Here is a 25,005-nt window from a genome sequence, read left to right as displayed (position 1 = left end):
GATATGGCCAAAAATGTTATCACGATAAACAAAATTTATATTGTTCGATATCGATACATATCGTGATAAATGTCAAATCATTACTTCTTTCAAGTTTGAAGGCTGATTTTTGCTCCTGGGTGGTTAATTGCTGTTTGGAACACAACAAACACTTGCCAAACAGTGGAACATTTCACAAATCTGTCATGGGAGAGTGGGAGAGAGTGTCTGGTGAGCTGTTTTTACCAGCTGGAAAAGCATGGCTGTTTTGTAATAGTCATAATTTAAGAAAGAAAACAGATTATTTTTAGCTGGTGACGAGCGCTCGGCTACCCCGCTACAAATGACATCACAGTATTCAGACGCCAGCTAGCGACGACTGGATATTCAATTGTAGTAGTTTAAGGGGTGAACCGCAAAATATCAACACCAGACAAACAGAGTCCTCCTTTTAGGTACGTTTAAACAGAAAGCAGTGCTTTTGTGTCGTGTTTGATCTACAGTATCATTAATTCGCCGTGTCGTGCAGTGACGAAGCGCTGCTTTAAGTTAGCCAGCTGCTAAACAGCTAGCCTGGAAAGCTAGCGCTCTCCCGCTCTCCAATGCCTCACAGCTTCCTCACTTTACCTTTGTTTACATCAGGGCCGCAACTGCATGAACCCACTTCTTTCTTTCACTTTCGTTGATTGGGAATGCACTCATACTTAAATATGACTATCCGAGCGCTGTAGTTGTGAGGATTGTGATTGTGATTTAACACCGCTAAAGTTGTTAGGATGTACAGAAAGAGGTGAGTTCGCTGTAGGACAGTACAGTTACACCACTGACCTCATCACCCACACTCGGTCACAGGAGAACAGGTCGCCTGTGCCTCCGCTCAAACAGGGAATGTATAACTCCGCGTTTCAGCCGTTGCTAAAATCCCATCTTACTCGTGGCCCCCTCCCTCTCTAATCATGTAGAAAAACTTGGAAGTGCGCCCTCTCCTGGCAACAGCATAGTAGTGTCACTTTCCTTGCAGTAGAAAACGCCACCAAGGCTTTCGCTGAACGTGGAAGTGTGAGAGTGGTGTATTATATCGAACATTTATCGAACATGTCGTATCGCTCTGTCGAGGAAAAGTTATATCGCCCAGCCCTACCCATATGGAAAAAAATACATATTTCATCAAATATTTTTTGCAATTTATGAAAATGGCCGAAAAATGTATTTGTTAAATATTTGTAAATCCTTCTAAATGTATTTTGCGTCTGTATTTATCTGTAATGTGACCGAACTAGTCAGACACTTGCAGATAAAATCACAAAGTGAGGCTTTACTGGAATCAGAAGTATCAACATACATAATCAAAAACCAGTAGGCAAGAATAGAACACAGCCAACACAGTCCAAAGGGAAGAGACAAAAAGCAAAGTTGAGAAATACAGAAAAAAGGCAGATACTTAAAAACCGTAAACAAGAAAAACACTCAGAAAAACGGGAGCAGTGCTTCACAAGATACCAGGCAAACTAAACAGTTTAAGTAGGGCAAGGAACAGAAGTAACACGTCAGTACTCAGGTAAGGAAGATCTGTGATCGGCTGATGATTGAGATTTTGGAGTCACATCATCTCCTTGGGAGTTCTTGGAGGTTGGAGTCTGGGAGAGAATTGGTGTTCTGAGTGTGAGAAACTACAGAGCTGGAAGCTATTTGTCAAATATACATTTAAAATACATTCTTTTGTATTTATTACATTTCCTCAGTTGTGTGTAGTTAACAAAGGCTACAGGTATAACTATGTAAAATGTTAATTGTTAAAGGTTATACTTAAAACACTTACCATTAAAATACTGGAATAGAAATTTATTTCAAAAGGTATTCCAAACTGTATTTTGGCTATTTTCACACATTTTCAAATGTATTTGATAAATACGTTTACATACATTTATTTGTTCCACAGTACATTTTTATGCGTAATATTTTTGCATACATTTTAAAATGTTTGTTTGATATGGCAATATATTCTGCAATACATTTTAGTGTTTGGAATGCAGTACGGCATGGATTGCAATGCATTTGAAATGCTTTTCAAATATATAAAAATGTGTCCATATATTTTTTTTTTCCTTATAGGCAGACAGCACACAGACTGGTAACAAATGTTTGCCTCAGGGAAAAATACAATAAACAGAAAAAAAATAAAAAGAGCCATGTGGAAGAAGCTTAAGAGATTTGTGGATATCTGTACATGTGCAGATATGTTGCAGGTCTGAGTAAACATGTACTATACAATATATTACACAACTATAAAAAAAATTATATACAGCATATTACAGAATGATTCAAACGTTTGTTTGGAAAAAAAAAATTAGGGATTACATCTGAAGACCACAACCGTCTCCACTGTTTTTTGCGTGTCTATCAGCAGCTGTTTACTACTGTACCAGGATACCAGCTGCTCGAATTCCTCTCTGTAAGCAAACGCTTCGCTGTTGGCTATGAGGCACACCATAGTGGTGCCATCTTCAAACTTCAGGATCTTCACAGCTGGTTCCTTAAGAGACTTAGTCTTTAGTGTAGAAATTGAAGAGAAGGGGTGAAAGCACACAGCCTTGTGGAACTCCAGTACTGAGGGTCTGATGTGTTTTCCTAGCTGCACCTGCTGTCTCCTATTAGTCATGATCCACCTGCACATTGGGTACAGACTGCTGGGACAGTTTGGCCTGCAGCAGCTCTGGCACTGTGATGTTTAATGCTGAGCTGAAATCTACAGAGAATTCTTGCGTAGGTTCCAGGACTGTCAAAAGTATATACTTTTGCTAATGCATGTAAACCATAATAAAAACATAATAATAATTTGAACTATTAATTGACAATATTCAGCAGGCAGCCTCCTGTTTTCTTAGAATCTGCCAGGTGGTGTGTGTGTGTGTAGTTTTGTAAAAATTAAACATCAGTCATTAAATGGAAAGACGTAAGATGTAAATTGACACACGTAAATAATCTCTGAAGGATGTGCCTGTAGAGTAGTGAAGTAATGCATTGTCCTCATTCTTTTTTTCTGAATTCTTTTTTCAGAGGTGACACCAAAGCTACTAAATCAGATGTTTTTGCAGTGCCTTGATGAACCTGACCAATGAAGCACCCAAGAAAAGGACAAGGAGAACGGTCGCGCCATTAGATATGATAATGGACTCGAAATTAATCTAGAACTATGTGTAAGGGGAGAGCATGTTTTTGTCACATACTTTTTCTAATTCCTTTCTAATTGACTTTGTAATTGTTCTAAACACGGACTATCGATTTGTAATAGTTTTTAAATGCCATAACTGCGAAATGGCTTTTTATGTGAATGCTGAGTCAAAAGGATGTCGCTATCACTCAAAGCAGAATAATAAAAATCAAAATCAAATCAAAGTCTGAAAAAATTTATTTTGCTTGTACAGCATACAGTATAAATGTTTTTATAGGATAAATTCACAAAAACTAACTTCATCCCACACTAACACATCCCTTGTCATGGAAACACTGTCACAATATAACCCACACTTTATTTGAAAATGTACTTCTATAATTTTGTATAGGACATAGTATATTCATTAATGCACATTTCACTTATTTTATTTGCAGCCACATACAAATGAAAGTGAGTATTAAAGAATATCGAATGAGACACAAAGTGATTCATTTGGTATAACTAATTCAACCGAACTGTGACTTGGGTAGTATTCTTTAGATTGTGGCATGCAGCACTGTTGGTTTAACCCGTGTCAGGTACAAATTCAGATTCACATGACACTATAAATAATATAGGGATTTATATCTTTTACACAATATTTTTTACCAACAGTCTGCTTTTCTTAAAAACAAAACAAAGAACGAACCATTTGAAAGTCTCTGTTAACAGCAACAATTCAACAAAATAATATTACAAATTCTGTTCGCAATAACTTACCATGCAATAAAAAAGAAAATTAAAACCAACAGCACAATGATTTCTGCTTTCAGTAAAATATCGGCAAAGTCCCTATTGATTGATTGTTTTCCTCTTGTAGCATTTAAATTCCTCCGTCAGAATTCTTTTTTGTGATGAGGTAAATGAAAGACTGAAGAAATTCGTAAGCGATGTTGGAACAAGGGGATTACAGCATTAGGAGTCAACCCAGCTTTGCTCCACAATGGCAGAAACTCTCTTCTCATACTCCCGCTTGTTTTCTTGATAGAGCTGTGCTGCCTGGCTGTTGGCTGGGCTGTTGGGGTTAGGCTCATCCAGCAAGGACTACGATAAACAGAAAATAAATTTGAAGGAAAAAAAAAAAGAGACACAAACAGATTTTGTGTAAACATCAATTTTTAACTCAATTTGGAATTTTGGGTTCCCAAAAGCAAATATATGAACACTATGTAACTTTGGTCATTATGGTCCATTTAAAATTGCAACTCGAATCAGGTAAAGGGCTGGTTATTCAATAAATATCTATTGGAGAATTTTATGCACAAATTTTATATAGTGACATACTTTAATGGCCACTTTCTACCTTAAGTTACTTCTAGCTCAAATGTACTGTCAAAACATTTATTGTATTAAAAAATTTACCTTAGTGCACCACAAACAAAGGAATGAATATTGAGATGATTTAATTCTTTAATGCCTACACAAAACAAGCAGCCATTCCTGCCTATTAATCTACTTACCTACTTTAATAATGTTGCCTTGTGTTGTCAAACAGTTTGTTTAATAATGTTGCCATGTGTTGTTAGACAGTTTGATAAGAAAAGAACAGGAAAATTCATAAATTGTCTCAAATGACCTTTTTAAACAAGCAAAATATATACAGGAACATACTTCACATTCAGTGTTTTTTTATTACTACTCTGATCATGTGTTTCCATAAAGATGTTCGTTCTGACAAAGGCAGCATCATGCTTCTTTTGCAGCAAGATTCTGTCTTTGTAGTAATAGAAAACTTCTTAGTATGTTAAACGTTAACGTCGTAACTACTCTGGCAGTAGACATGACGAGTTAAAGGCATTGCAAGAGTCTCTGTATGTATTGTCAGTGAGATGTTAAGTTTGATATGGTTATTTTTACGTGGCCCACCAGACTACAGTGAAATTTGTAGGAAAAAGGCCAGGGGAGTTCCAGTGCTTTACCATTAAAGGACAATGGATCATTAAGGGATACAGCTTTACAATTTCCAGGAAAACAGGTTGATGGTAAATGTATGAGGGTGAGAGGAAAGAGGATGGACTGAAGTCCACTGAATCCATGGGATCTAGGAATGTCACTGGACACAGCCTGACTGGTCATGCCCAGCAAATGCTTGTGTGTTCTTTATTATAAGCTGTTTATTGTTATATTATACAGATAATATCAGAAACAATTTCGCTAACCTACCAAATGTGACACAAAAAAGACAAACACAAATGTTAAATATAGTCAGTCAAATCTTTTGAAACTTGACTGGTGGTTAGGAAGTGTGAACTTGTAGACACCATTCAAGTTTCATCATGATCGGTCAATGATAAGCCTGTCAAAAGGCCTGCTGAATACTTTTTGGCCTATGGTGGCCGCAAATTTCCATGTATCCAATTGTCCTTAGAGCGGGATTTGTAGACTGGCCAGAGAATGCGGCATGCAAAGTTTGAGCTTGATCGGATGTACGGCTGCAGAGAAAATGCCGCCCCCTGATTACATATGTGCACAAAAATCGACTGGCTACCTCAGAATAAGCTACTGAATAGGCCTGTAAAGTTTGAAATTTTTTGACTGAAGGACTCGAGTTACAGATTTTTAAATTAATTCTGAATTATATTGAATTCATCCAGAAGGATTCATTTGCATATGGCAGTCATGCTGTATGGAAAACTCAAAATGTTTTTGATAATTTTTGACCTTCAGGCTCTTCTGAATTTTTTGACACCAAATAGATGAGGATCAGTCAAAAATTGTAGGACTAGGTCGCAAAAGTAGGTTTCGCATGATTTGCAATATTGCGAAAAATCTACGTGGGCGGAACTAAATGGTCCAAATGGCAAAGTTGTTTGTTTGTACCCAAGGAACTAGGAAAAAAACATGCCTTAGCTGGTAAAAATCTGATTTACGAGTTATGAGGCAAAACTGATTTTTTCTGCGCTATAGCGCCCCCTTGTGGCCGACTGGGCTGATTCCTTGCGCCTGAGTAGCAGGAGGGACTACTACCTATTGATCAAGTTTGGTATCTCTAGGACTTACAGTTTGGGCTGTGCGTTCCGTTTCAGGCCGGAAAAAGAATAATAAATATAGCCGCGAGCGGCAATGAGCGGGTTCAAGCATGCAACAGCAGCATGGGCCCTTCTGCAGGTTTAGCCCATTAGGCCTAAAAAGGCCTCAAGCTTTTGGTTTAGCCCATTAGGCCTAAAAAGGCCTCAAGCTTTTGGTTTAGCCCATTAGGCCTAAAAAAGGCCTCAAGCCTTTTATTATATTAGGCCTAAAAAGGCCTCAAGCCTTTGTATAATAAGCCTTTATATAGTGAAATCTTTGAATGAATAAGCCAAAATAGAAGACAAGCAGTGCAATTTTTTGACATAACATGTAATTAGAAAGTTGTTCATCTTAATGGACTGAGTCACATGGCACCAATTGTTTATATGTCGACCTTGTAATAACATTGTAATAGCATTTTTATTGATTTTTCAGTGTTTTTGAGTGCTGAAGCGCCCCCAAAGGCCAATCTGGACCAAACTTGGCAAACACCATTAGTCTCTCAATTTGTATAAATATTCAAAGTTTGGAGATGATGTGACCAATGACTGATGAGTTATAGCTAATCAAGCTAGAAATGCCATGCATGCAGGAATTGAGTGATTGATACACACGACCCTGAGTAGAAAAGTCAACATGTTTTTGATAATTATTTACCTAGAGATGCCAAAGAATTGTTCCAGACCAACTTTGAAAAGATTGGATCAAAATTCAGAGACTAGTTCGAAAAGTATGGTTTTCAAATAGTTATCGATTACAAAAAAAACTATACAGTTTTGTAATAACATGTATTTGCAAAATTGTTTGTCAAACTGTAATACAATAGGATCTTGATGAAAATTTTAATAATATAGTAATATCATGTAATAACATGTAAATTTTTGAAATAGCACCCCCCCCAGTGGTCAAATCTTTTGAAACTCGACTGCTTGTTAGAAAGTGACTACATATAGACACCAGTCAAGTTTCGTCATGACTGGTCAATGTTAAGCCTGTCAAATAGCTTGCTGAATGCTTATTGGTCGATGGCGACCACAAATTTTGATGTATCCAAATGTCCTTAAATCCACACTAGTCTGGCGCGTTGATGCTGCATGCAAAGTTTCAGCTTGATCGGATGCAGAGAAAATGCCCTGTTTTTGTTGCTCCGCCCCTAATTACTTATGCGCACAAAAATCGAATGGCTACCTCAGTATGGGCTACTAACATGGCCTGTGAAGTTTGAAATTTTTTGGCTGAAGGATTCTTGAGTTACAGATTTTTTAATTAATTCTGAATTATTTTGAATTTATCCAGAGGGGTTCATTTGCATATGGCAGCCATGTTGTATGGAAAACTTAAAATGTTTTTGAGGATTTTTGACCTTGAGGCTCTTCTGAATTTTTTGACACCAAATTGATGAGGATCGGCTGAAAATTGTAGGACTAGTTTGCAAAAGTAGGTTTCGCATATTTTGCAGTATTGCGAAAAATCTAAGTGGGCGGAGCTAAATAATCAAAATAGCCAAAAGGTTTATTTGGATCCAAGGAACTAGGAAAAAAATATGGCTTATCTGGCAAATAGCTGGTTTAGGAGTTATAGGCCAAAACGCGCTGACCTGCGCTGTAGCCGACTGGGCTGATTTCTTGCGCCTGAGTAGCGGGAGGGACTACTACCTATTGATCAAGTTTCAAGTCTCTAGGACTTACGGTTTGGGCTGTGCGTTTCGTTTCAGGGAAGAAAAGAATAATAAATATAGCCGCAAGCGGCAATGAGCGGGTCCAAGCACACATAAGCACAAGAAGCTCTCATGCACTTTGAGCCAAATAGGCCTAATCAGGCCTCATGCAGTTTGGGTCTTATAGGCATAGAGGCTGAAATGAGTTTATCAGAAGGCCTTCATTTGTCATGAACCATTTTACTTTCAACATATGTTTACATTTCTATGGACTGATCTACAAAGGTTTGTAGAACATGCAAAGGATTATCAACATAGATGTCAAATATACATGAGCAATGGTAAAATATCTGTCATAGTTGTGTTTGCAAGGGGTTTTGTTTCTCCATGTTTAAGGCTTTGATAATCAGGCCATAATGAGACCCAGTGCACTCATAAGGGGCCCTTTTGGCACAGAGGAGCTCACTGAAAGTGGTTTAGAATTGGTCAAAAGGTCTCCACGTTATGATAATTGATCAGGGAACTTGATCAAAGCTGTTCACTGAGTTATGTTCTGATTGACCTTTTGACCTTAGTATAATAAGCTGTAATTGTTGAAGGAATAATTCAAAATAATACACAAGGAGTGAAATATTTGACAAAACATGTAATTACAAAGGTATTCAGATCAGTGAACTGAATCAAATGGCACCATGTGTTTATCTGTAGACTTTGTAATAACACTGTAATAGCATCTTTAATGATTTTTGGGGTTTTTGACAGCTAAGGCGCCCTCTAAATGTCATATCTGGACCAAATTTTGCACACCTAGTCTCAATATATGTAAGTACTCAAACTTTTGAGATGATACAACCAAAGACTGATGAGTTATAGCAAATCAAGCTAGCTATGCCATGGCCGCAGTGATGTATTGATGGAGCAACACCAGGTCGAGTGAAAAAGTCAATATTTTTTTGATAATTATTTACCTAGAGAGGCCACAGAGTATTTCTAGACCAAATTCGAGAAGTTTGGATCAAAACTCAGAGACTAGTTCGAAAAGCATGGTTTTCAAAGAGTTAAGGATTACAAAAAAACTATGCATTTTTATAATAAACATACAATGGTAAAATTGTTTGGCATACTGTACTACATAAGATTCATACAGAGCTTGGGTCAAAAATAGTAATAATATGTTTATATCATGTAATAATATATGATTTTTTATGAATAGCGCCCCCCAGTGGCCAAATCTGTTGAAACTTGTTGTTAGAAAGGGGCTAGATGTAGACACCGTTCAAGTTTCGTCATGATTGGTCAATGTTAAGCCTGTCAAAAGCCTGCTGAATGCTGATTGGCTGATGGCGGCCATAGATTTCAATAAATCAGATTGTCCTTCAACATTCACTTATAGTATGAATCTGGTCATAAATGTGCATGTCAAGTTTCAATGTTTAAGGCAGACGCATTTTCCTCTTATAGAGTTTTAAATGAATTATGAGCTATTTCAGAAGGGTTCATTAGCATGTGGCAGCCATATTGTTTAAAAAGTCAACATTTTTTTGATAATTATTGAGGTTCAGACTCTTCTGAATTTTTTGATACCAGACACATGAGGATTGAGTGAAAACCCTAGAACTAGTTCGCAAAAGTAGGTATTGCATATTATGCAAATTAGCAAAAAATCTAAGTGGGCAGAGCTAAATGGTCCAAATTGCAACGTTGTTTGGCTTGACCCAAGGAATCAGGCAAAAAAAAGAATTTTGTCTCTACACATCATGGTGTAGAAGTTATGAAGCAAAACGTGTTTTGATGCTCTATAGCGCCCCCATTTGGCCAATCGGGGTCATTTTTGTTGTCTGGCGAGATGCACACTACGAGATGCAAACTACATCTACCCACCAAGTTTGGTGTCTCTAGGTCTTACGGTCTGTTCTCCACAACACGTTTTTCAGGAGAAAAAGAAGAAGAAGAAGAAGAAGAAGAAAAATCTTGACAATTTCAATAGGGTTCAATGCATTGCATGCTTGAACCCTAATAATAATAGATATAGCCGCAAGCAGCAATGAGCGGGTTCAAGCATGCAACAGCAGTACGGGCCCTTCTGCAGATTTAGCTCATTAGGCCTAAAAAGGCCTCAAGCTTTTCGTTTAGCCCATTAGGCCTAAAAGGCCTCAAGCTTTTGGTTTAGCCCATTAGGCCTAAAAGGCCTCAAGCTTTTTGTTTAGCCCATTAGGCCTAAGAAGGCCTCAAGCTTTTGGTTTAGCCCATTAGGCCTAAAAGGCCTCAAGCTTTTCGTTTAGCCCATTAGGCCTAAGAAGGCCTCAAGCTTTTCGTTTAGTCCATTAGACCTAAAAAGCCCTCAAGCTGAGGGTCTTATTCATAGGCCGAATGAACAGAACTGATAGGAAGTCACTTCATCAAAAGGCCTTCAGTTGCCATAAACAAGAAGCAGTCGTGTTTTAAACACATTATAGGTTTGCATTCATATGTACTGATCTACACTGGTTTGTAGAACATCCAAGAAGTTGCACTTGCACAGTGGATTGGTTCTATATTTAAGCCATTGATTTGATGTAAGCCATAATGAGGCCCAATGCACTCATAAGAGGCCCTACTGGTGTGAGGAGCTCAGTCAAAGTGGGTCAGAATTAGTGAAAAGGCCACAGTATGGTATCATTCTTGATCAGGGACCATATCCAAAGACGTTCACTAAGTTTTGGTCAGAATGACCTTTTGACCTTTGTATAATAAGCCTTTGTATAGTGAAATCTTTGAATGAATAAACCAAAATAAAAGACAAGCAGTTCAATTTTTGACATAACATGTAATTAGAAAGTTGTCCATGTGAGTGAACTGAGTCACATGGCACCAATTGTTTATATGTGGACCTTGTAATAACATTGTAATAGCATTTTCGTTGATTTTTAACTGTTTTTGAGTGCTAAAGCGCCCCCTAAAGGCCAATCTGGACTAAAATTGGCATACACCATTCAAGTCTAGATGTGTAAATATCCGTAAAGTTTGGAGATGATCTGACCAATGACTGTTGAGTTATAGTAAATCAAGCTAGCAATGCCATGTTTGCAGTAATTAATTGATTGATTCTCAAATACACTCAGTGGAACAGTCAAAATGTTTTTGATAGTTATTGAGGATCAGTGTCTTCTGAATCTTAAGATACTAATTTGATGATAATTGGCAAAAAATCCTGAGACTAGTTCGCAAGAATAGGTTTTCCACATTATGCAAATTAGCTCAAAAACTAAGCGGGTGGGGCTAAAAGTGACTGGGGATGCACTTGTTCAGCACATCGCAAGGAATCAGCAGAACAAAGAATTCTCTATCTCACTCTGATGAAAAGTTACAGGCAAAATTATGGGTAAAGTTGAAAAAGATGAAAAGTTGAAACATAGGACTAAAGTAAAGTATGAGCTCAGTGAAAGTGGGTCAGAATTAGTGAAAAGGCCACAATATGGTATGATTCATGATCAGGGACCATATCCAAAGATGTTTACCAAGTTTTGGTCAGATTGACCTTTTGACCTTTGTATAATAAGCCTTCGTATAATGTAGTCTTCAAATGAATAAGCCAAAATACCAGACAAACAGTACAATGTGTGACAGAACATGTACTGACAAAGTTGTTCATGTGCATGACCTGAGTCGTATGGCACCAATTGTTTATCTGTCGACCTTGTAATAACATTGTAATAACATTTTAATTGATTTTTAAGTGTTTTTGAGTGCACCCCCTAAAGGCCAATCTGGACCAAAATTGGCAGACACCATTAGAGTCCAAATATGTAAAAGTCCTTAAAGTTTGGACATGATCTGACCAATGACTGTTGAGTTATAGCTAATCAAGCTAACAATGCCATGGTCACATTAATTAATTGATTGACCCACACGACCCTGAGTAGAAAAGTCAAAATGTTTTTGATAATTATTTACCTACACATGCCAAAGAATTTTTCCAGACCAAGTTCGAAAAGATTGGATCCCTATCCAGGGACTAGTTCGAAAAGTAGGCTTTTTAAACAGTTACCGATTACAAAAAAAACTATGCAGTTTTGTAATAAATATGCATTTGCAAAATGCAAATGTTTGGAATGACGTACTACATATGATACACAATGATGTTCAAGCAAACTTATAATAAAACAGTAATAATATGTAATGTCAATTTTTATGAATAGTGCCCCCCAGTGGTCAATTTTTTCAAACTTGATTGGTTGTTAGAAAGTGGCTATATGTAGAGATCATTCAAGTTTCATGATGATTGGTCAATGTTAAGCCTGTCAAAAGCCTTCTAAATGCTGATTGGCCGATGGCGACGATATACTTCAATGAATCAAATTGTCCTTAGGGATTCACTTATAGTATGGCCAACAGATGGTATCTGCAAAGTTTCAGCCTGATCGGATGTACGGATGCTGAGAAACAGCCATGTAGCATTAACTCCGCCCCCTAAAGACATATGCGCACAAAAATCGAATGGCTACCTCAGAATCTTCTCCCAAATGTGTCTGTCAAGTTTGAAATTTTTTGGCTGAAATGTTGTCGAGTTACCGAATTTTAAATTAATTCTGAATTATTTTGAATTTATCCAGAAGGGTTCATTTGCATATGACAGCCATGTTGTTTAGAAAAGTCAAAATGTTTTTGATAATTATAGAGGTTCAGGGTCTTCTGAATTTTTTGACACCAATTATTTGAGGATGGGGCAAAAATTGTAGGACTAGTTCGCAAAAGTAGGTTTCGCATATTATGCAAATTAGCTCAAAATCTAAGTGGGCAGAGCTAAACAGTCCAAATGACAAAGTTGTTTGGTTGGACCCAAGGAACCAGGAAAAAAATATGCCTTAGCTGGCAAAAATCTGGTTTAGGAGTTATAGACCCAAACGCATTGACCTGCGCTATAGCGCCCCCTTGTGGCCAACTGGGCTGATTCCTTGCGCCTGGGTAGCGGGAGGGAGTACTACCTATTGACCAAGTTTGGTGTCTCTAGGACTTATGGTTTGGGCTGTGCATTCCGTTTCAGGGCGGAAAAAGAATAATAAGAAAAATCTTGACAATTACAATAGGGTTCAATGCATTGCATGCTTGAACCCTAAGAAGAAGAAAAATCCGAGCAAAAACAATAGGGTCCTACGCACTGCGTGCTTGGACCCTAATAATAAATATAGCCGCAAGCGGCAATGAGCGGGTTCAAGCATGCAACAGCAGCATAGGCCCTTCTGCAGGTTTAGCCCATTAGGCCTAAAAAGGCCTCAAGCTTTTGGTTTAGCCCATTAGGCCTAAAAAGGCCTGAAGCCTTTTATTATATTAGGCCTAAAAAGCCCTCAAGTCTTTGTATAACAAGTCTTTGTATAGTGAAATCTTTGAATGAATAAGCCAAAATAAAAGACAAGCAGTTCAATTTTTGACATAACATGTAATTAGAAAGTTGTTCAAGTGAGTGAACTGAGTCACATGGCACCAATTGTTTATATGTCGACTTTGTAATAACATTGGACCAGAATTGGCAGACACCATTGAAGTCTAAATATGTAAATATCCTTAAATATGTAAATATAAGTTTGCACACGATCTGACCATTGACGTTGAGTTATAGCAAATCAAGCCTGCAATGCCATGTTTGCAGTAATTAATTGATTGATCCTCAATACATTGAGTGGAACAGTCAAAATGTTTTTGATAATTATTTACCATCAGTGTCTTCTGAATCATAGGGTACTAATTTGATGAAAATTGGCCAAAAATCCAGAGACTAGTTCGAAAGAATAGGTTTTTCACATTATGCAAATTAGCTCAAAAACTAAGTGGGTGGGGCTAAAAGTAAGTGGACTGATCAGGGACCATATCCAAAGATGTTTACAAAGTTTTGGTCAGATTGACCTTTTGACCTTTGTATAATAAGCCTTTGTATAATGTAGTCTTCGAATTAATAAGCCAAAATACCAGACAAACAGTACAATTTCTGACAAAACATGTAATTAGAAAGTTATTCACTTAAGTGAACTGAGTCGTATGGCACCAATTGTTTATCTGTCGACTTTGTAATAACATTGTAATAGCATTTTAATTGTTTTTAAGTGTTTTTGAGTGCTAAAGCGCCCCCTAAAGGCCAATCTGGGCCACAACTGGCATACTCCATTAGAGTCTTGATTTGTATAAATCCTCAAAGTTTGGAGATGATCTGACCAATGGCTGTTGAGTTGGAGCACATCAAGCTAGCAATGCAATGGCCGCAGCAATTAATTGATTATTGCATACCACAGTGAGTAAAAAATTAATGTTTTTGATAATTATTTACCTACACATGCCAAAGAGTGATGCCAGACCAACTTTGAAAAGTTTGGATCAAAATCCAGAGACTAGTTCGAAAAGTATGGTTTTTGAACAGTTGACGATTACAAAAAACTACGCAGTTTTTTAATAAACATGTATTTGCAAAATTGTTTGGGATAACGTACCACAATGGATTCATATGGGTTTTGAGTCAAAACTGTAATAATATAGTAATGACATAATAATAACTTTATTTTTATGAATAGCGCCCCCTAGTGGTCAAATCTTTTGAAACTTGAATATTTGTTAGGAGGTGGGTACATGTAGACATCATTCAAGTTTCATGATGATTGGTCAATGTTAAGCCTGTCAAAAGCCTGCTAAATACTGATTGGCCGATGGCAACCACAAATTTCGATGTACCAAACTGTCCTTAAACGATCACTTATAGTATGGCCAGTAGATGCTGATTGCAAAGTTTCAGCTTAATCGGATGTACGGATGCTGAGAAACAGCCATGTAGCATTAACTCCGCCCCCTAATCAGATATGCGCATAAAAATTGAATGGCTACCTCAGAATCTTCTCCCAAATGTGTCTGTCAAGTTTGAAATTTTTTTGGCTAGGGGATTGTCGAGTTACAGAATTTTAAGTTAATTCTGAATTAATTTGAATTTATCCAGAAGGATTCATTTGCATATGGCAGCCATGTTGTTTAGAAAACAAATATATTTTTGATAATTATTGACCTTCAGGCTCTTCTGAATTTTTTGACACCAAAAATTGTAGGACTAGGTCGCAAAAGTAGATTTCGCATGATTTGCAATATTGCGAAAAATCTACATGGGCGGAACTAAATGGTCCAAATGGCAAAGTTGTTTGTTTGTACCTAAGGAACTAGGAAAAAAACATGCCTTAGCTGGTAAAAATCTGATTTACGAGTTATGAGGCAAAACTGATTTTCCTGCGCTATAGCGCCCCCTTGTGGCCGACTGGGCTGATTCCTTGCACCTGAGTAGCGGGAAGGACTAGTTTCAAGTCTCTAGGACTTACGGTTTGGGCTGTGCGTTCCGTTTCAGGGAAGAAAAAAAAAGAATATGAAGAAAAATCTTGACAATTACAATAGGGTTCAATGCATTGCATGCTTGAACCCTAATAATAATAATAAGAAAAACTCTAACAAAAACAATAGGGTCCTACTCACTGTGTGCTTGGACCCTAATAAATATAGCCGCAAGCAGCAATGAGCGGGTCCAAGCACACATAAGCACAAGAAGCTCTCATGCACTTTGAGCCAAATAGGCCTAATAAGGCCTAACGCAGTTTGGGCCTTCGAGGCAGAGAGGCTGAAAAGAAGTCTGAGTTCATCAACAGGCCTTCATTTGTCATGAACAATGAGCAGAGGATTTTAAACCTAATATATGTTTACATTTCAATTTACTGATCTGCAAAGGTTTGAAGGAATACATGAGTAATGGTAAATTTTCTGTCTTTTTTGTGTTTCTCCATGTTAAAGGCTTGGATAAGCATGACATAAGGGTCCTTTTAGCAAAAAAGACCTTAGTGAAAGTATGTCAGAATTGGTCCAAAGGTCTCCACATGTTATGAAAACTGATCAGGGACATTCATCAAAGATGTTCACCAAGTTTTGTTCAGACTGACCTTTTGACCTTGGTATAATAAGCTGTAGTCTTTGAATGAATAATTCAAAATACCAGAGAAGGAGTACAATTTATGACATATCATGTAATTACAAAGTTATTCAGATCAGTGAACTGAATCAGAAGACACCACTTATTTATTTGTAGACTTTGTAGGATTGTTGGAACAACATTTTTAAAGATTTTAGGTGTTTTTGAGTGCTAAAGCGCCCCCTATTGGCCAATCAGGATCAAATTTTGCAAGCCGAGAGTCTCTATTTACAGTTACCTCTACAATTATGAGATGATCGGACCAAAGACTGATGAGTTATAGCAATTAAAGCTAGCAATGCTATGGCCGCAATTATTAAGTCCTGGAGGGAGATGATAATGAGCAAAAAATGGAAAATGTGCTGGATAATTATTTACCTAGAGAGGCTACAGAGTATTTCTAGACCGTTTTTGAGAAGGTAGCTTAAAATTCCACGGACTAGTTCGAAAAGTTCTATTTTCAAACAGTTAACGATTGAAAAAAAAAAATGCACTTTTTAATAGACTTATAATGACAAAATGGTTTGGAACACTGCTTGATTTTCAGTAATAGCACCCCCGGTGGCCAAATATTTTGAAACTTCACAGGATATTAGAAGGTGGTGAGATAGTGACAATTGTCAAGTATCATGAGGATTGGCCGGTGGTAAGCCTGTCAAATGTCTGCTGAAACCTTATTGGCCAATGGTGGCCATAAATTTAAATATTTCGAGGTGTCCTTAACGATTCACGTATAGTCTTTGTAATAGATGGTACTTGCAAATTTCAGCTTGATCGGATGTACGGATGCTGAGAAACAGCTATGTAGCATTTACAGTGCCCCCTAATGACCTATGCGCACAATAAATGATAGGGTACCTCAGAGTCTCCTTAGGAATAAGCCTGTCAAGTTTCAATTTTTTTGGGTGAAGGATTCTCGAGTTACAGATTTTTCAATTAAATAAGAATTGTTTTAATTTTTCCAGAAGGATTACTTTGCATATGGCAGCCATATTGTTTACAAAATTAAAAATGTGCTGGATAATTATTGATGTTCAGACTGTCCTGAATTTTTTGACACCAAATACATGAGGATAGGATGAAAACTGTAGGACTAGTTCACAAAAGTAGGTTTTGTATATTATGCAAATTAGCTCAAAATCTAAGTAGGCGGAGCTTAATGGTCCAAATTACAAAGTTGTTTTGTTGGACCCAAGGAATCAGGAAAAAAATGTGTCTTGTCTGTCAAAAATCTGGGGAAAGAGTTAAAGGGCCAAACGCGTTGTGTTGCGTAATAGCGCCCCCTTTAGGCCAATTGGGCTCAAGTTTCATGTCTGTTGGACTTACGGTTTGGTCTGGGCGATTCGTTTTATCGGAGAAAAAGAATAATAAGAAGAAGAAGAATAATAAGAAAAACTCTAACAAAAACAAAAATCTTTACAATTCCAATAGGGTTCAATGCATTGCATGCTTGAACCCTAATAATGCTTTAATCGATGGTAAATACTCACCAGTTTATTGTCAGTACTTTTTTAAAAGGAAGCACTGACAAACATGATGTGGGTGATGTGTTTCCAAATGTTATTTGGAAATAATAATACAACAAGGTGCTGCCAAAAATGATCACTCACCTGGATAGATGTTAGAATAGAGGATACATCATATGTAGGACTCCAGCGATTCTGAAGAATGTCTAAACATATACTGCCATCTGCGTAAACTGTTAGATTGAACAATGAGAACAGTGAGAATTGACAATGCATGACAGGTACATACGTTATAGGCCGCCACATAAGACACAGCCAGCTATTGGTATTAATACAAAGTTAGATAGCTGACTGCCTATAGCATACTCTAGTACAGTATACTCTTTTACTGTTGAAAACAGTGTGCGGTACAGAGGCCTCTACATGCAAAACACATTAACAAAACAATGGCTAATTCAGAAACACAATAGCAACTTCATTTTCTTGGCACTAGGGGTGCGGGAAAAACTCGATTCTTAGATGCATCGCGATGCGGACGTGAACGATTCTGAATCGATTCACAAATGTCAAAAATAGATTTTCTAAATTTTCAATTTATAATGTAATGTTTACGGAACGCAAAAGGCGGAACTTGGAAGTGCGGAAGTGCAGCGCCCAGAAAGTCTGTGGCGGCACATAACAAAAACACAAGTGGACAGCGCCATCTGCATTAAAGCCAGGTTAGGTCAGGAATCACAACACAAATGTTAAGAAAAGACATTTTGACCTTTCAACAAAAATCAAACCACCTTTGGAGCCACAACAAATAATGTCCAGTATGTCTCAGTATGTGATAATGTCCTAGTATAGACTAAACAATATAAACGAAAACGCAGACTGACTTTGCTCTGCTTTAAGCTTTAGCTTAGCTCAGCTATAGCCGCTTTCCTCCCATCTCCACCAGAAAACTTTTCCTCAGAAGTAGTTCAGATAAAAGTCTCTCAAGGTTCGACTGTTTTACGAGGCTGAAGTCGCTTCTTATTCTCCAGCTTCTTGTTCGAATTTACCTGTTCCACCTTAAATTCTAACTGAGGCACCGAATGTAAATACGGCACCATTTAAGGTGGAACGGGAGAATTCAAAAGAGAAGCTGACTTCAGCTTCGCCACTTTTTAGTGTGTTACAGTCTCTCGTTGCAGATTTAACGTATCAGGAAACCAGGTGCGGTGCTTATAAATGCGAATAACGCATCGCTGCTTTGTGACCTGCAGTCTGCACGCCGGTTCTCAGTCGTTGCGAAACAGGGCTTTCGTGCTATGTTGCACACGTCACGTCTCATACTTTACTGACACAGCGATCCCCCCCCGTCTCTACAACGAGACCAAAACCGAAGCTATAAAATCACTAAAGAAAACGGGTAGAATAGCTGTAACGTGCTGCGTGGACATCCACTGCCACTGGATCTTATTTCACCGTAACTGCGCATTTTATCGCAGATGAGTAGCAGCAGCTTCTTATGCTCCAAACAAGAGCACTGAATGAGAGCCTTCTAGTTCACTTGCCACATCACTTTCATTTGTTTTATTAAAAAAAGATATTGGAAGTAGATTCATTATGGATCATTACAAATACTTTGCTTTAAAAGTACTAAGTCACTTTAAATAACAATAACACCGAGTTACTTAGTCACTTTAAAATGTATATTGTCTCTACATTCTGTATATATTTGGTGTATATTTAATATATTTCAGTTGTTTTTTCTTGTATTTTATTTTTACTTATTTACTTTCTGTAGAGTGATTACCTGTGCCTCACCACAAGCATTTCAATGCATAAATGTCCTGACATGTTGTGCAAATGACAAATAAACTTGAAACTTGAACTCGAAACTTGAGCTCACACAGTGAGAAAATATAAATGCTATATAGAAAAAGAAGATGCATCGAGATGCATCGATAATCGTTTTATAATCGCATCGCAGCCCTCTGAATCGTAATCGAATCAAATTGTGAGGTGCCTAGAGATTCCCACCCCTACTTGGCACTAAATAAAAAACAATAAAGATGATTGGTTACAGTGACTATGGAAAGCTGAGAACCTCTGAAACTTCAGTATATAATTTCTTATATTGACTTCCAAGGGCTATTTCCTTCTTATAAATCTTTCACAGTAAGAAAGTTTTAGCACAGCCTACTCAATTTATGTATGTATCATTTTACGTATGTCTAATTTCTGATGAGTTGGTAGAAATGTGCATAATGATAGAATGCTTTTTATTTGGAATCATATTTTCACAGATACTCTCTCTTTCCAGTCACTTAGACTGATGTGTGCTGTAACCAATCGGCAACAAGCATGAGACTATGGACCACACTCAGTTTCAATTATGAGTTAATAATAGGCCTAAGCAATATCTAAAAATAATTAACACAGTATTTCCTAGTCTAGAAAAATCGAGATTATCTATAATATTGCCCGTCCTCCCCGACCCATCCCAAAACAAATACACGTTATGCAGCAGCTTTTACCTTATTTATATTATATTTTAGTCTACATGTTTTTATATTATTTGTTTTAATGAAAATCTTTAATAAAACTCATATATTAAATAATACGATACTTATAAGAACTACTTATCATTGCAAACAAGTGCATTTATGAGCTGCTTCTGCTGCAGATTCACGGCGACATGCGTGCTATTAGCGCTCCCTGCTGGAGACTGCAAGTGATTTTCAGAGTCATGTCCACATGCTTTCCACTTTAAAAACAAGGCGTTTTCCGTTGTTATGGTGTTTCATTATTCAGCTAACCACCGGGACGCTTCACCTGTACAGAAGTTAACTTAGCTGATTTACGCTAACGTCCAGTCATTTAGTTTTTTTACTGCAGCAAGTCACTGTGAGGCAAGCTGAAATTCCAAAGCATTTATTCAAATCAGCATTTATTTTCTTACAAAGCTAGCATTACAATGCATAGCAGAGACAAATAACACAGATGCCTGCGCAGTCCCAGTGTATTTTTAAACTTCTCTTGAAAGTAACCTGATTTTAGTGTGTGGATTGGATTAATTGCTGAAAACATATTTAAGAGAAAAAAGTTCACACTGAAGGTAAAAGTGGCTCAAATTAGTTTTAAACTTTTTGAAGATGAATGAACTTTTTTTCCTTCACATGACAGAATTTTGCACGGATGGGACCTGACCCTTGACCACCCTCCACACAGCAACGTCATTAATATGTCTGGTACAATGGTTCCTGCTTTGTGTATTCCATGTTCGAGGACGAGACAAGCATGGGTAGTGTAAACAAACATGGCATTGTCCAATGAAAGATATCAAATGAACAGCTCTTGAAAATCAGCTTTACTTCAAAGTTAGTGTACTCTTTGTTGTTCAAGTAATAGTACCACATTTGATTCTAGAAAATAAGCTGTGCAATCTGCTACTTTGAACCTCAAACACAAACCCTAAAATGACCAGGTTCAACAAAGTGAAAAAAAATGCTGAATTTCTATTCTTGTTTTAGTTGTGAAAGCTGATCAACCAGAGAAAGGAAGCTCAGATTCTTTTGTGTATATTTTTGAGTGAAAAGTATATGCCGATTTTACCAGCAACACGTTCCAAAAAAGTGGGCACAGGGGCATGTTTGCCAATGTGTGGCATCACCTCTTCTTTTAACAACACACTGTAAGTGTTTGGAAACTGAGGACACTAATTGCTGTAGTTTTGGAAGTGAATTGTTTTCCCATTGTTTGATATGGGATTTCAGCTGCACAACACTTCAGGGTCTCCTTGGCAGTTTTTTCATTTCATAATGTGCCAAATGTTTTCAATGGTGACAGGTCTGGACTGCAGGCAGGACAGTTTAGCCCCCAGACTCTTAAACTATAGAGCTGTGCTGTTGTAATACATGCAGAATGTGGTTTGACGTTGTCTTGCTGAAATAAGTAAGGCCTTCCCTGAAGAAGATGTTGTCTAGATGGCCGCATATGTTGCCAAAACCTGTATATTACGTTCAGCATCAATGATGCCTTCACAAATGTGCAAAGCATGCCATGTGCACTAATGCACCCCTATACCTTAATGGATGCTGGCTTTTGAATTGTGCGCTGATAACAAGCTGAGTGGTCTTTAGCCCGGAGGAAGACTGGATTTGGCTACTTTTACTTGCAGTGTGAACATAGCCTAAAGTTACTAAAACTGGATTTGTCAATCCTATAGTATAATTAATTGTTAATATACATCACTGTTAAATTACATTTTGGAAAAAAAAACTGCATAAAATGTAATATAATTTGACCCAAACTACCAAAAGTAAATTCTGTTTAAACAGGCCTTAACGTTTAGCATAAATATTAATAATACATTCTCAATAATCTTCAGAGAGATGTGATTTTGTAAAGAAAAACTGTTCATTAATACTCACCATTTGGGTGGAACATTTTGGAGATAAACCGAACTGTAGGAGGCTTGTTAGGATATTCTTCTGAAAATTCTATTACAAGCTTAAATGTACCTGCGGGATGATACACAATTAAGATTAGATGGAGTAGTAGGCAAGTATAAAAGAAACTAATCCTTAGCTTAGTCAAAATTTCTAACATAGACAAAACATTTAATGAGAAACTGAATGATAATTAATAAAACAATCACAATACAAAGAAAAGTATGCATTTTCAAGGGCACTCCACATTTGTTAAATAAGACTAACTTTTTTTTTTACACAACAGATACACTCTACACCTGTGGTTGCCTTGGTCATTACCAAGGCAATGTACATAAACTCTAAGATAGAAGAGTTATAGCCAATCTGGCTAAAGTGCAACTTCTTTATGCAAGGCATACAGAATTCTCAGCTGAAATGTACTGCCAAAAGGATTAAACATCTCTCCTAATCAGCGCTGCCGTAGAATAGTAATACAATCTCAAACTTCACATCATTTTAATATGTGTTTTTCACCTTTATGAACTGATTTACTATCTGGATTTATACGTTATTACTTATATACATATAAACTTAATTTCTAAGTTATAACTGAACAAGACCAAAGAAGATAAGGTGATAAAATATTTACTAAATGCCAGCAAATGCAAACAATTTACATATGAGACACAAACATGAACACTCAAATCACTGGGGAGCTAAACATGGCAACACAGATAAACCAAAAAGGAAAGAAAACTTTACGCAGTTTTCAATCAAATTTGCTCACAATTTTAATATATAACAAATTCATTATTTGTTTATAGAATCCCTTGTTCTTCTAACCATGAACTCAGTTTGTCCAACAGCAGAATACTACAGTAAATTCATGATTTTGGGCAAACTCAGTTCTCTAAACCAGTACTTTCTAATTTCTATTTTAATTTTAATTTGTCAGTATAATGGCTTACCATCCTCAAATGGTGTTCCCACAGGCCTGAAAAAAAGGAATATTTACCGATTAATTTAACTAATAAATACCTGAAGCATAACCAGGCATTAATTGGATGCCAACACATTATTCATTACAACTGAATGGCTACTCACCGTTTCTGAAATTTCATCTGGATGTACGCATTTCTTAGAAAATGATGGATAATAACATTGCTAGGAATATTTTTGGGGTCAGCTGAACTCATTTTTTGATGTTGGGTTATAGTGACCTGTGCATTTATATTAAGTTGTTCAAGAAAAGTTTTTTTTAATATGATTAGGAGAGAAACTGGAAACTGACTAATTAGGAATGTCCCAAACTAATTAAAAAGAAATTTAGTTCTTGGCCCAAAGTTTAATCTATGGGGCCAGAAGTCCCCCCAGCCAAAGGGTAAAAGCTCCCCTTTAGCATTTTTTAAAATTTCATCATAACAACACAAGGTTTTTTCCACAGATCTTTCACTGACTGTCTAGCATCCACTTTTCCTCCTGGGTCGCAGGGGGTGCTGGAGTCTATCCCAGCGCTCATTAGGCATAAAGCAGGAAACACCCTGGACAGTCTGTCTAGCATTAGTGATGTAATAACACAATTTTTGAAGAATGCAAAAATAAAAAAACACTTGATATATAATTTATGTGTCAAGTGATATCTTATTTTTACATTCTTCAAAAATAAATTCTGTAAAAATCAGATGCCTTTTTTTTATTTTGTGCCGTAAAAAAATTGGCTGCTGTTCCAATTTATTTCCTATAGCTATGTGTCAATCTACGTACATGTTGAACATGTGCAAAATGGTTCATTTTTACATTAAATTGATATTGTTCTTAAACAGGGACTTCTACCTCCATTTCCCCCTATATGTTATGTTTCTTTTTTTCAGTACAGCACAGTGTTTAATTAAAAACACCCTTCACTACTCACCCAAAAATAACTGCATTCCACAGCATGATATTGTTTTCTGATGGGGCGCCACTCACACCAGTTGGTGGGTCTTCTTGAAGTCTGAGTACATTATAAAAGAAGGGAAATGCTTGTGTTAGCTGCATATGGAGCACCACCATATTCTCCTGCTGTGTTACCTGTGGTTATAACAATAGTAAGGTAGAATATCCTTTACCATGGTGGCCAAGTTTCTACAATCTAAATGGCAGTGAACTCCAGTATATTAGCTCAGTCAAAGCTTGGTAAAAGCAAGATAGATTTCACAGCTCTGGCACAACAGCCAAAAGACAGAAACATAAAAGTATATATTCCTGGTTTTCATCAGTAAAATTCCTCTATAAAAGGTCCTGAGGGCTGCCAGTTAATTTTAAGCTTGCCAACTGTTAGCCAAACCCACAAATTAAAAAATTTAAATGACGTTTTTTTTTGTTTTTTTTTTACAAAACACTACAGTACAAAAGAGTAAAACTCTTGTGACTACTGTACATAACCTTTTCAGCCATGGAATCCCTCTATGGGAACAGAAAGCCAAATAATTATATTTTTTTCTACTTACTAATCCTCTTGCAGAGGATATGAAGGGATGAAGAATCAAAGTATACACGTTCAACTAAACAACCTAGCTATTTAACATGGTTGAATAACACGTGTTTTCTATTGTTGAACGAGTTGGCACAGGTTTAGCTACGCATCTTGTTTGACACAAAAAAACATGACATGTCGAATCCGCTGATAACGTTATCTCCTATCTGGACTAGCATATGTCATTACAGCCACTAGACTGCTTCGATAGTTAGCAATGTGGCTAATATGTATGTAATAATATTCGGTTGCAGAGCAGCAGCTGAGCTGCCGAATGACATTCCCTTTATTAACGTTATTGAGATAACCGAACTAGCCTGCTAATTTAGCTAGCTCGAAACCAACACACCCAGTTTGAAGGTCCACTGCTGGATATATAAAGCATTCTAAGAGTGACAAAGATAATAAGCTAACTAACTACATAAACACAAGGAAGAAAACATGGTTTAGATTCTCGGATAAGGAAGTGCTAGCTTGCAAGCTAGCTACTTACCAGCCAACATCTAGCAGACATCTAGCTACCTATCAAGCTAGGTTAGCTTGATAGCTAGCTAATTTAGCTTAGCTATAAATCAGATTGCACTGAAAGAAGAAACAACACTCTTGAGACATATTTTACACACCTTTTGAAGTCTCTCATTAGTCGCCTTCTTGCTGGGGTGGACATGATTAAAGGTTTCAGAAAATATTAAGTCATAAAATGTGTAGGAGTCGGAAATAAAGGGACGATTCGGAGCTAGCTAGCTGTTACTGTGCTTTTTCTCCTCCAAACAACCAGTGACGTCATGTACCATGTACG

The 25,005-nt window shown here is 37.1% G+C and overlaps 2 protein-coding genes across 2 annotated transcripts in view; one reads left to right on the top strand and one right to left on the bottom strand.

Moving 5' to 3' along the window:
- The window catches only part of cdkn2aipnl (CDKN2A interacting protein N-terminal like), a 14,886-nt gene extending 11,255 nt beyond the window's left edge, over positions 1 to 3,631 (top strand). Inside the window, exon 3 of the mRNA XM_036587693.1 lies at positions 3,037 to 3,631. Coding sequence (XP_036443586.1) covers positions 3,037 to 3,042 — 6 coding nt within the window. The 3' untranslated portion in view covers positions 3,043 to 3,631. The remainder of the gene's footprint in view (positions 1 to 3,036) is intronic.
- On the bottom strand, positions 3,371 to 25,005 carry ube2b (ubiquitin-conjugating enzyme E2B (RAD6 homolog)). Its single transcript, XM_036587692.1, has 6 exons — positions 24,830 to 25,005; positions 23,604 to 23,684; positions 22,660 to 22,685; positions 21,692 to 21,781; positions 17,433 to 17,521; positions 3,371 to 4,237 (listed from the first exon to the last, which is right to left on the bottom strand). Exons 1-6 carry the CDS (start codon positions 24,871 to 24,873, stop codon positions 4,109 to 4,111), a joined length of 459 nt encoding a protein of 152 aa, XP_036443585.1. The 5' UTR covers positions 24,874 to 25,005; the 3' UTR covers positions 3,371 to 4,108.

Source organism: Colossoma macropomum, unplaced genomic scaffold, assembly GCF_904425465.1.
Source record: "Colossoma macropomum unplaced genomic scaffold, Colossoma_macropomum, whole genome shotgun sequence".
Classification (NCBI taxonomy): Eukaryota; Metazoa; Chordata; class Actinopteri; order Characiformes; family Serrasalmidae; genus Colossoma; species Colossoma macropomum.
Note: the sequence above shows the minus strand (reverse complement) of the source record. Positions and strands in the feature narration are given on the sequence as shown.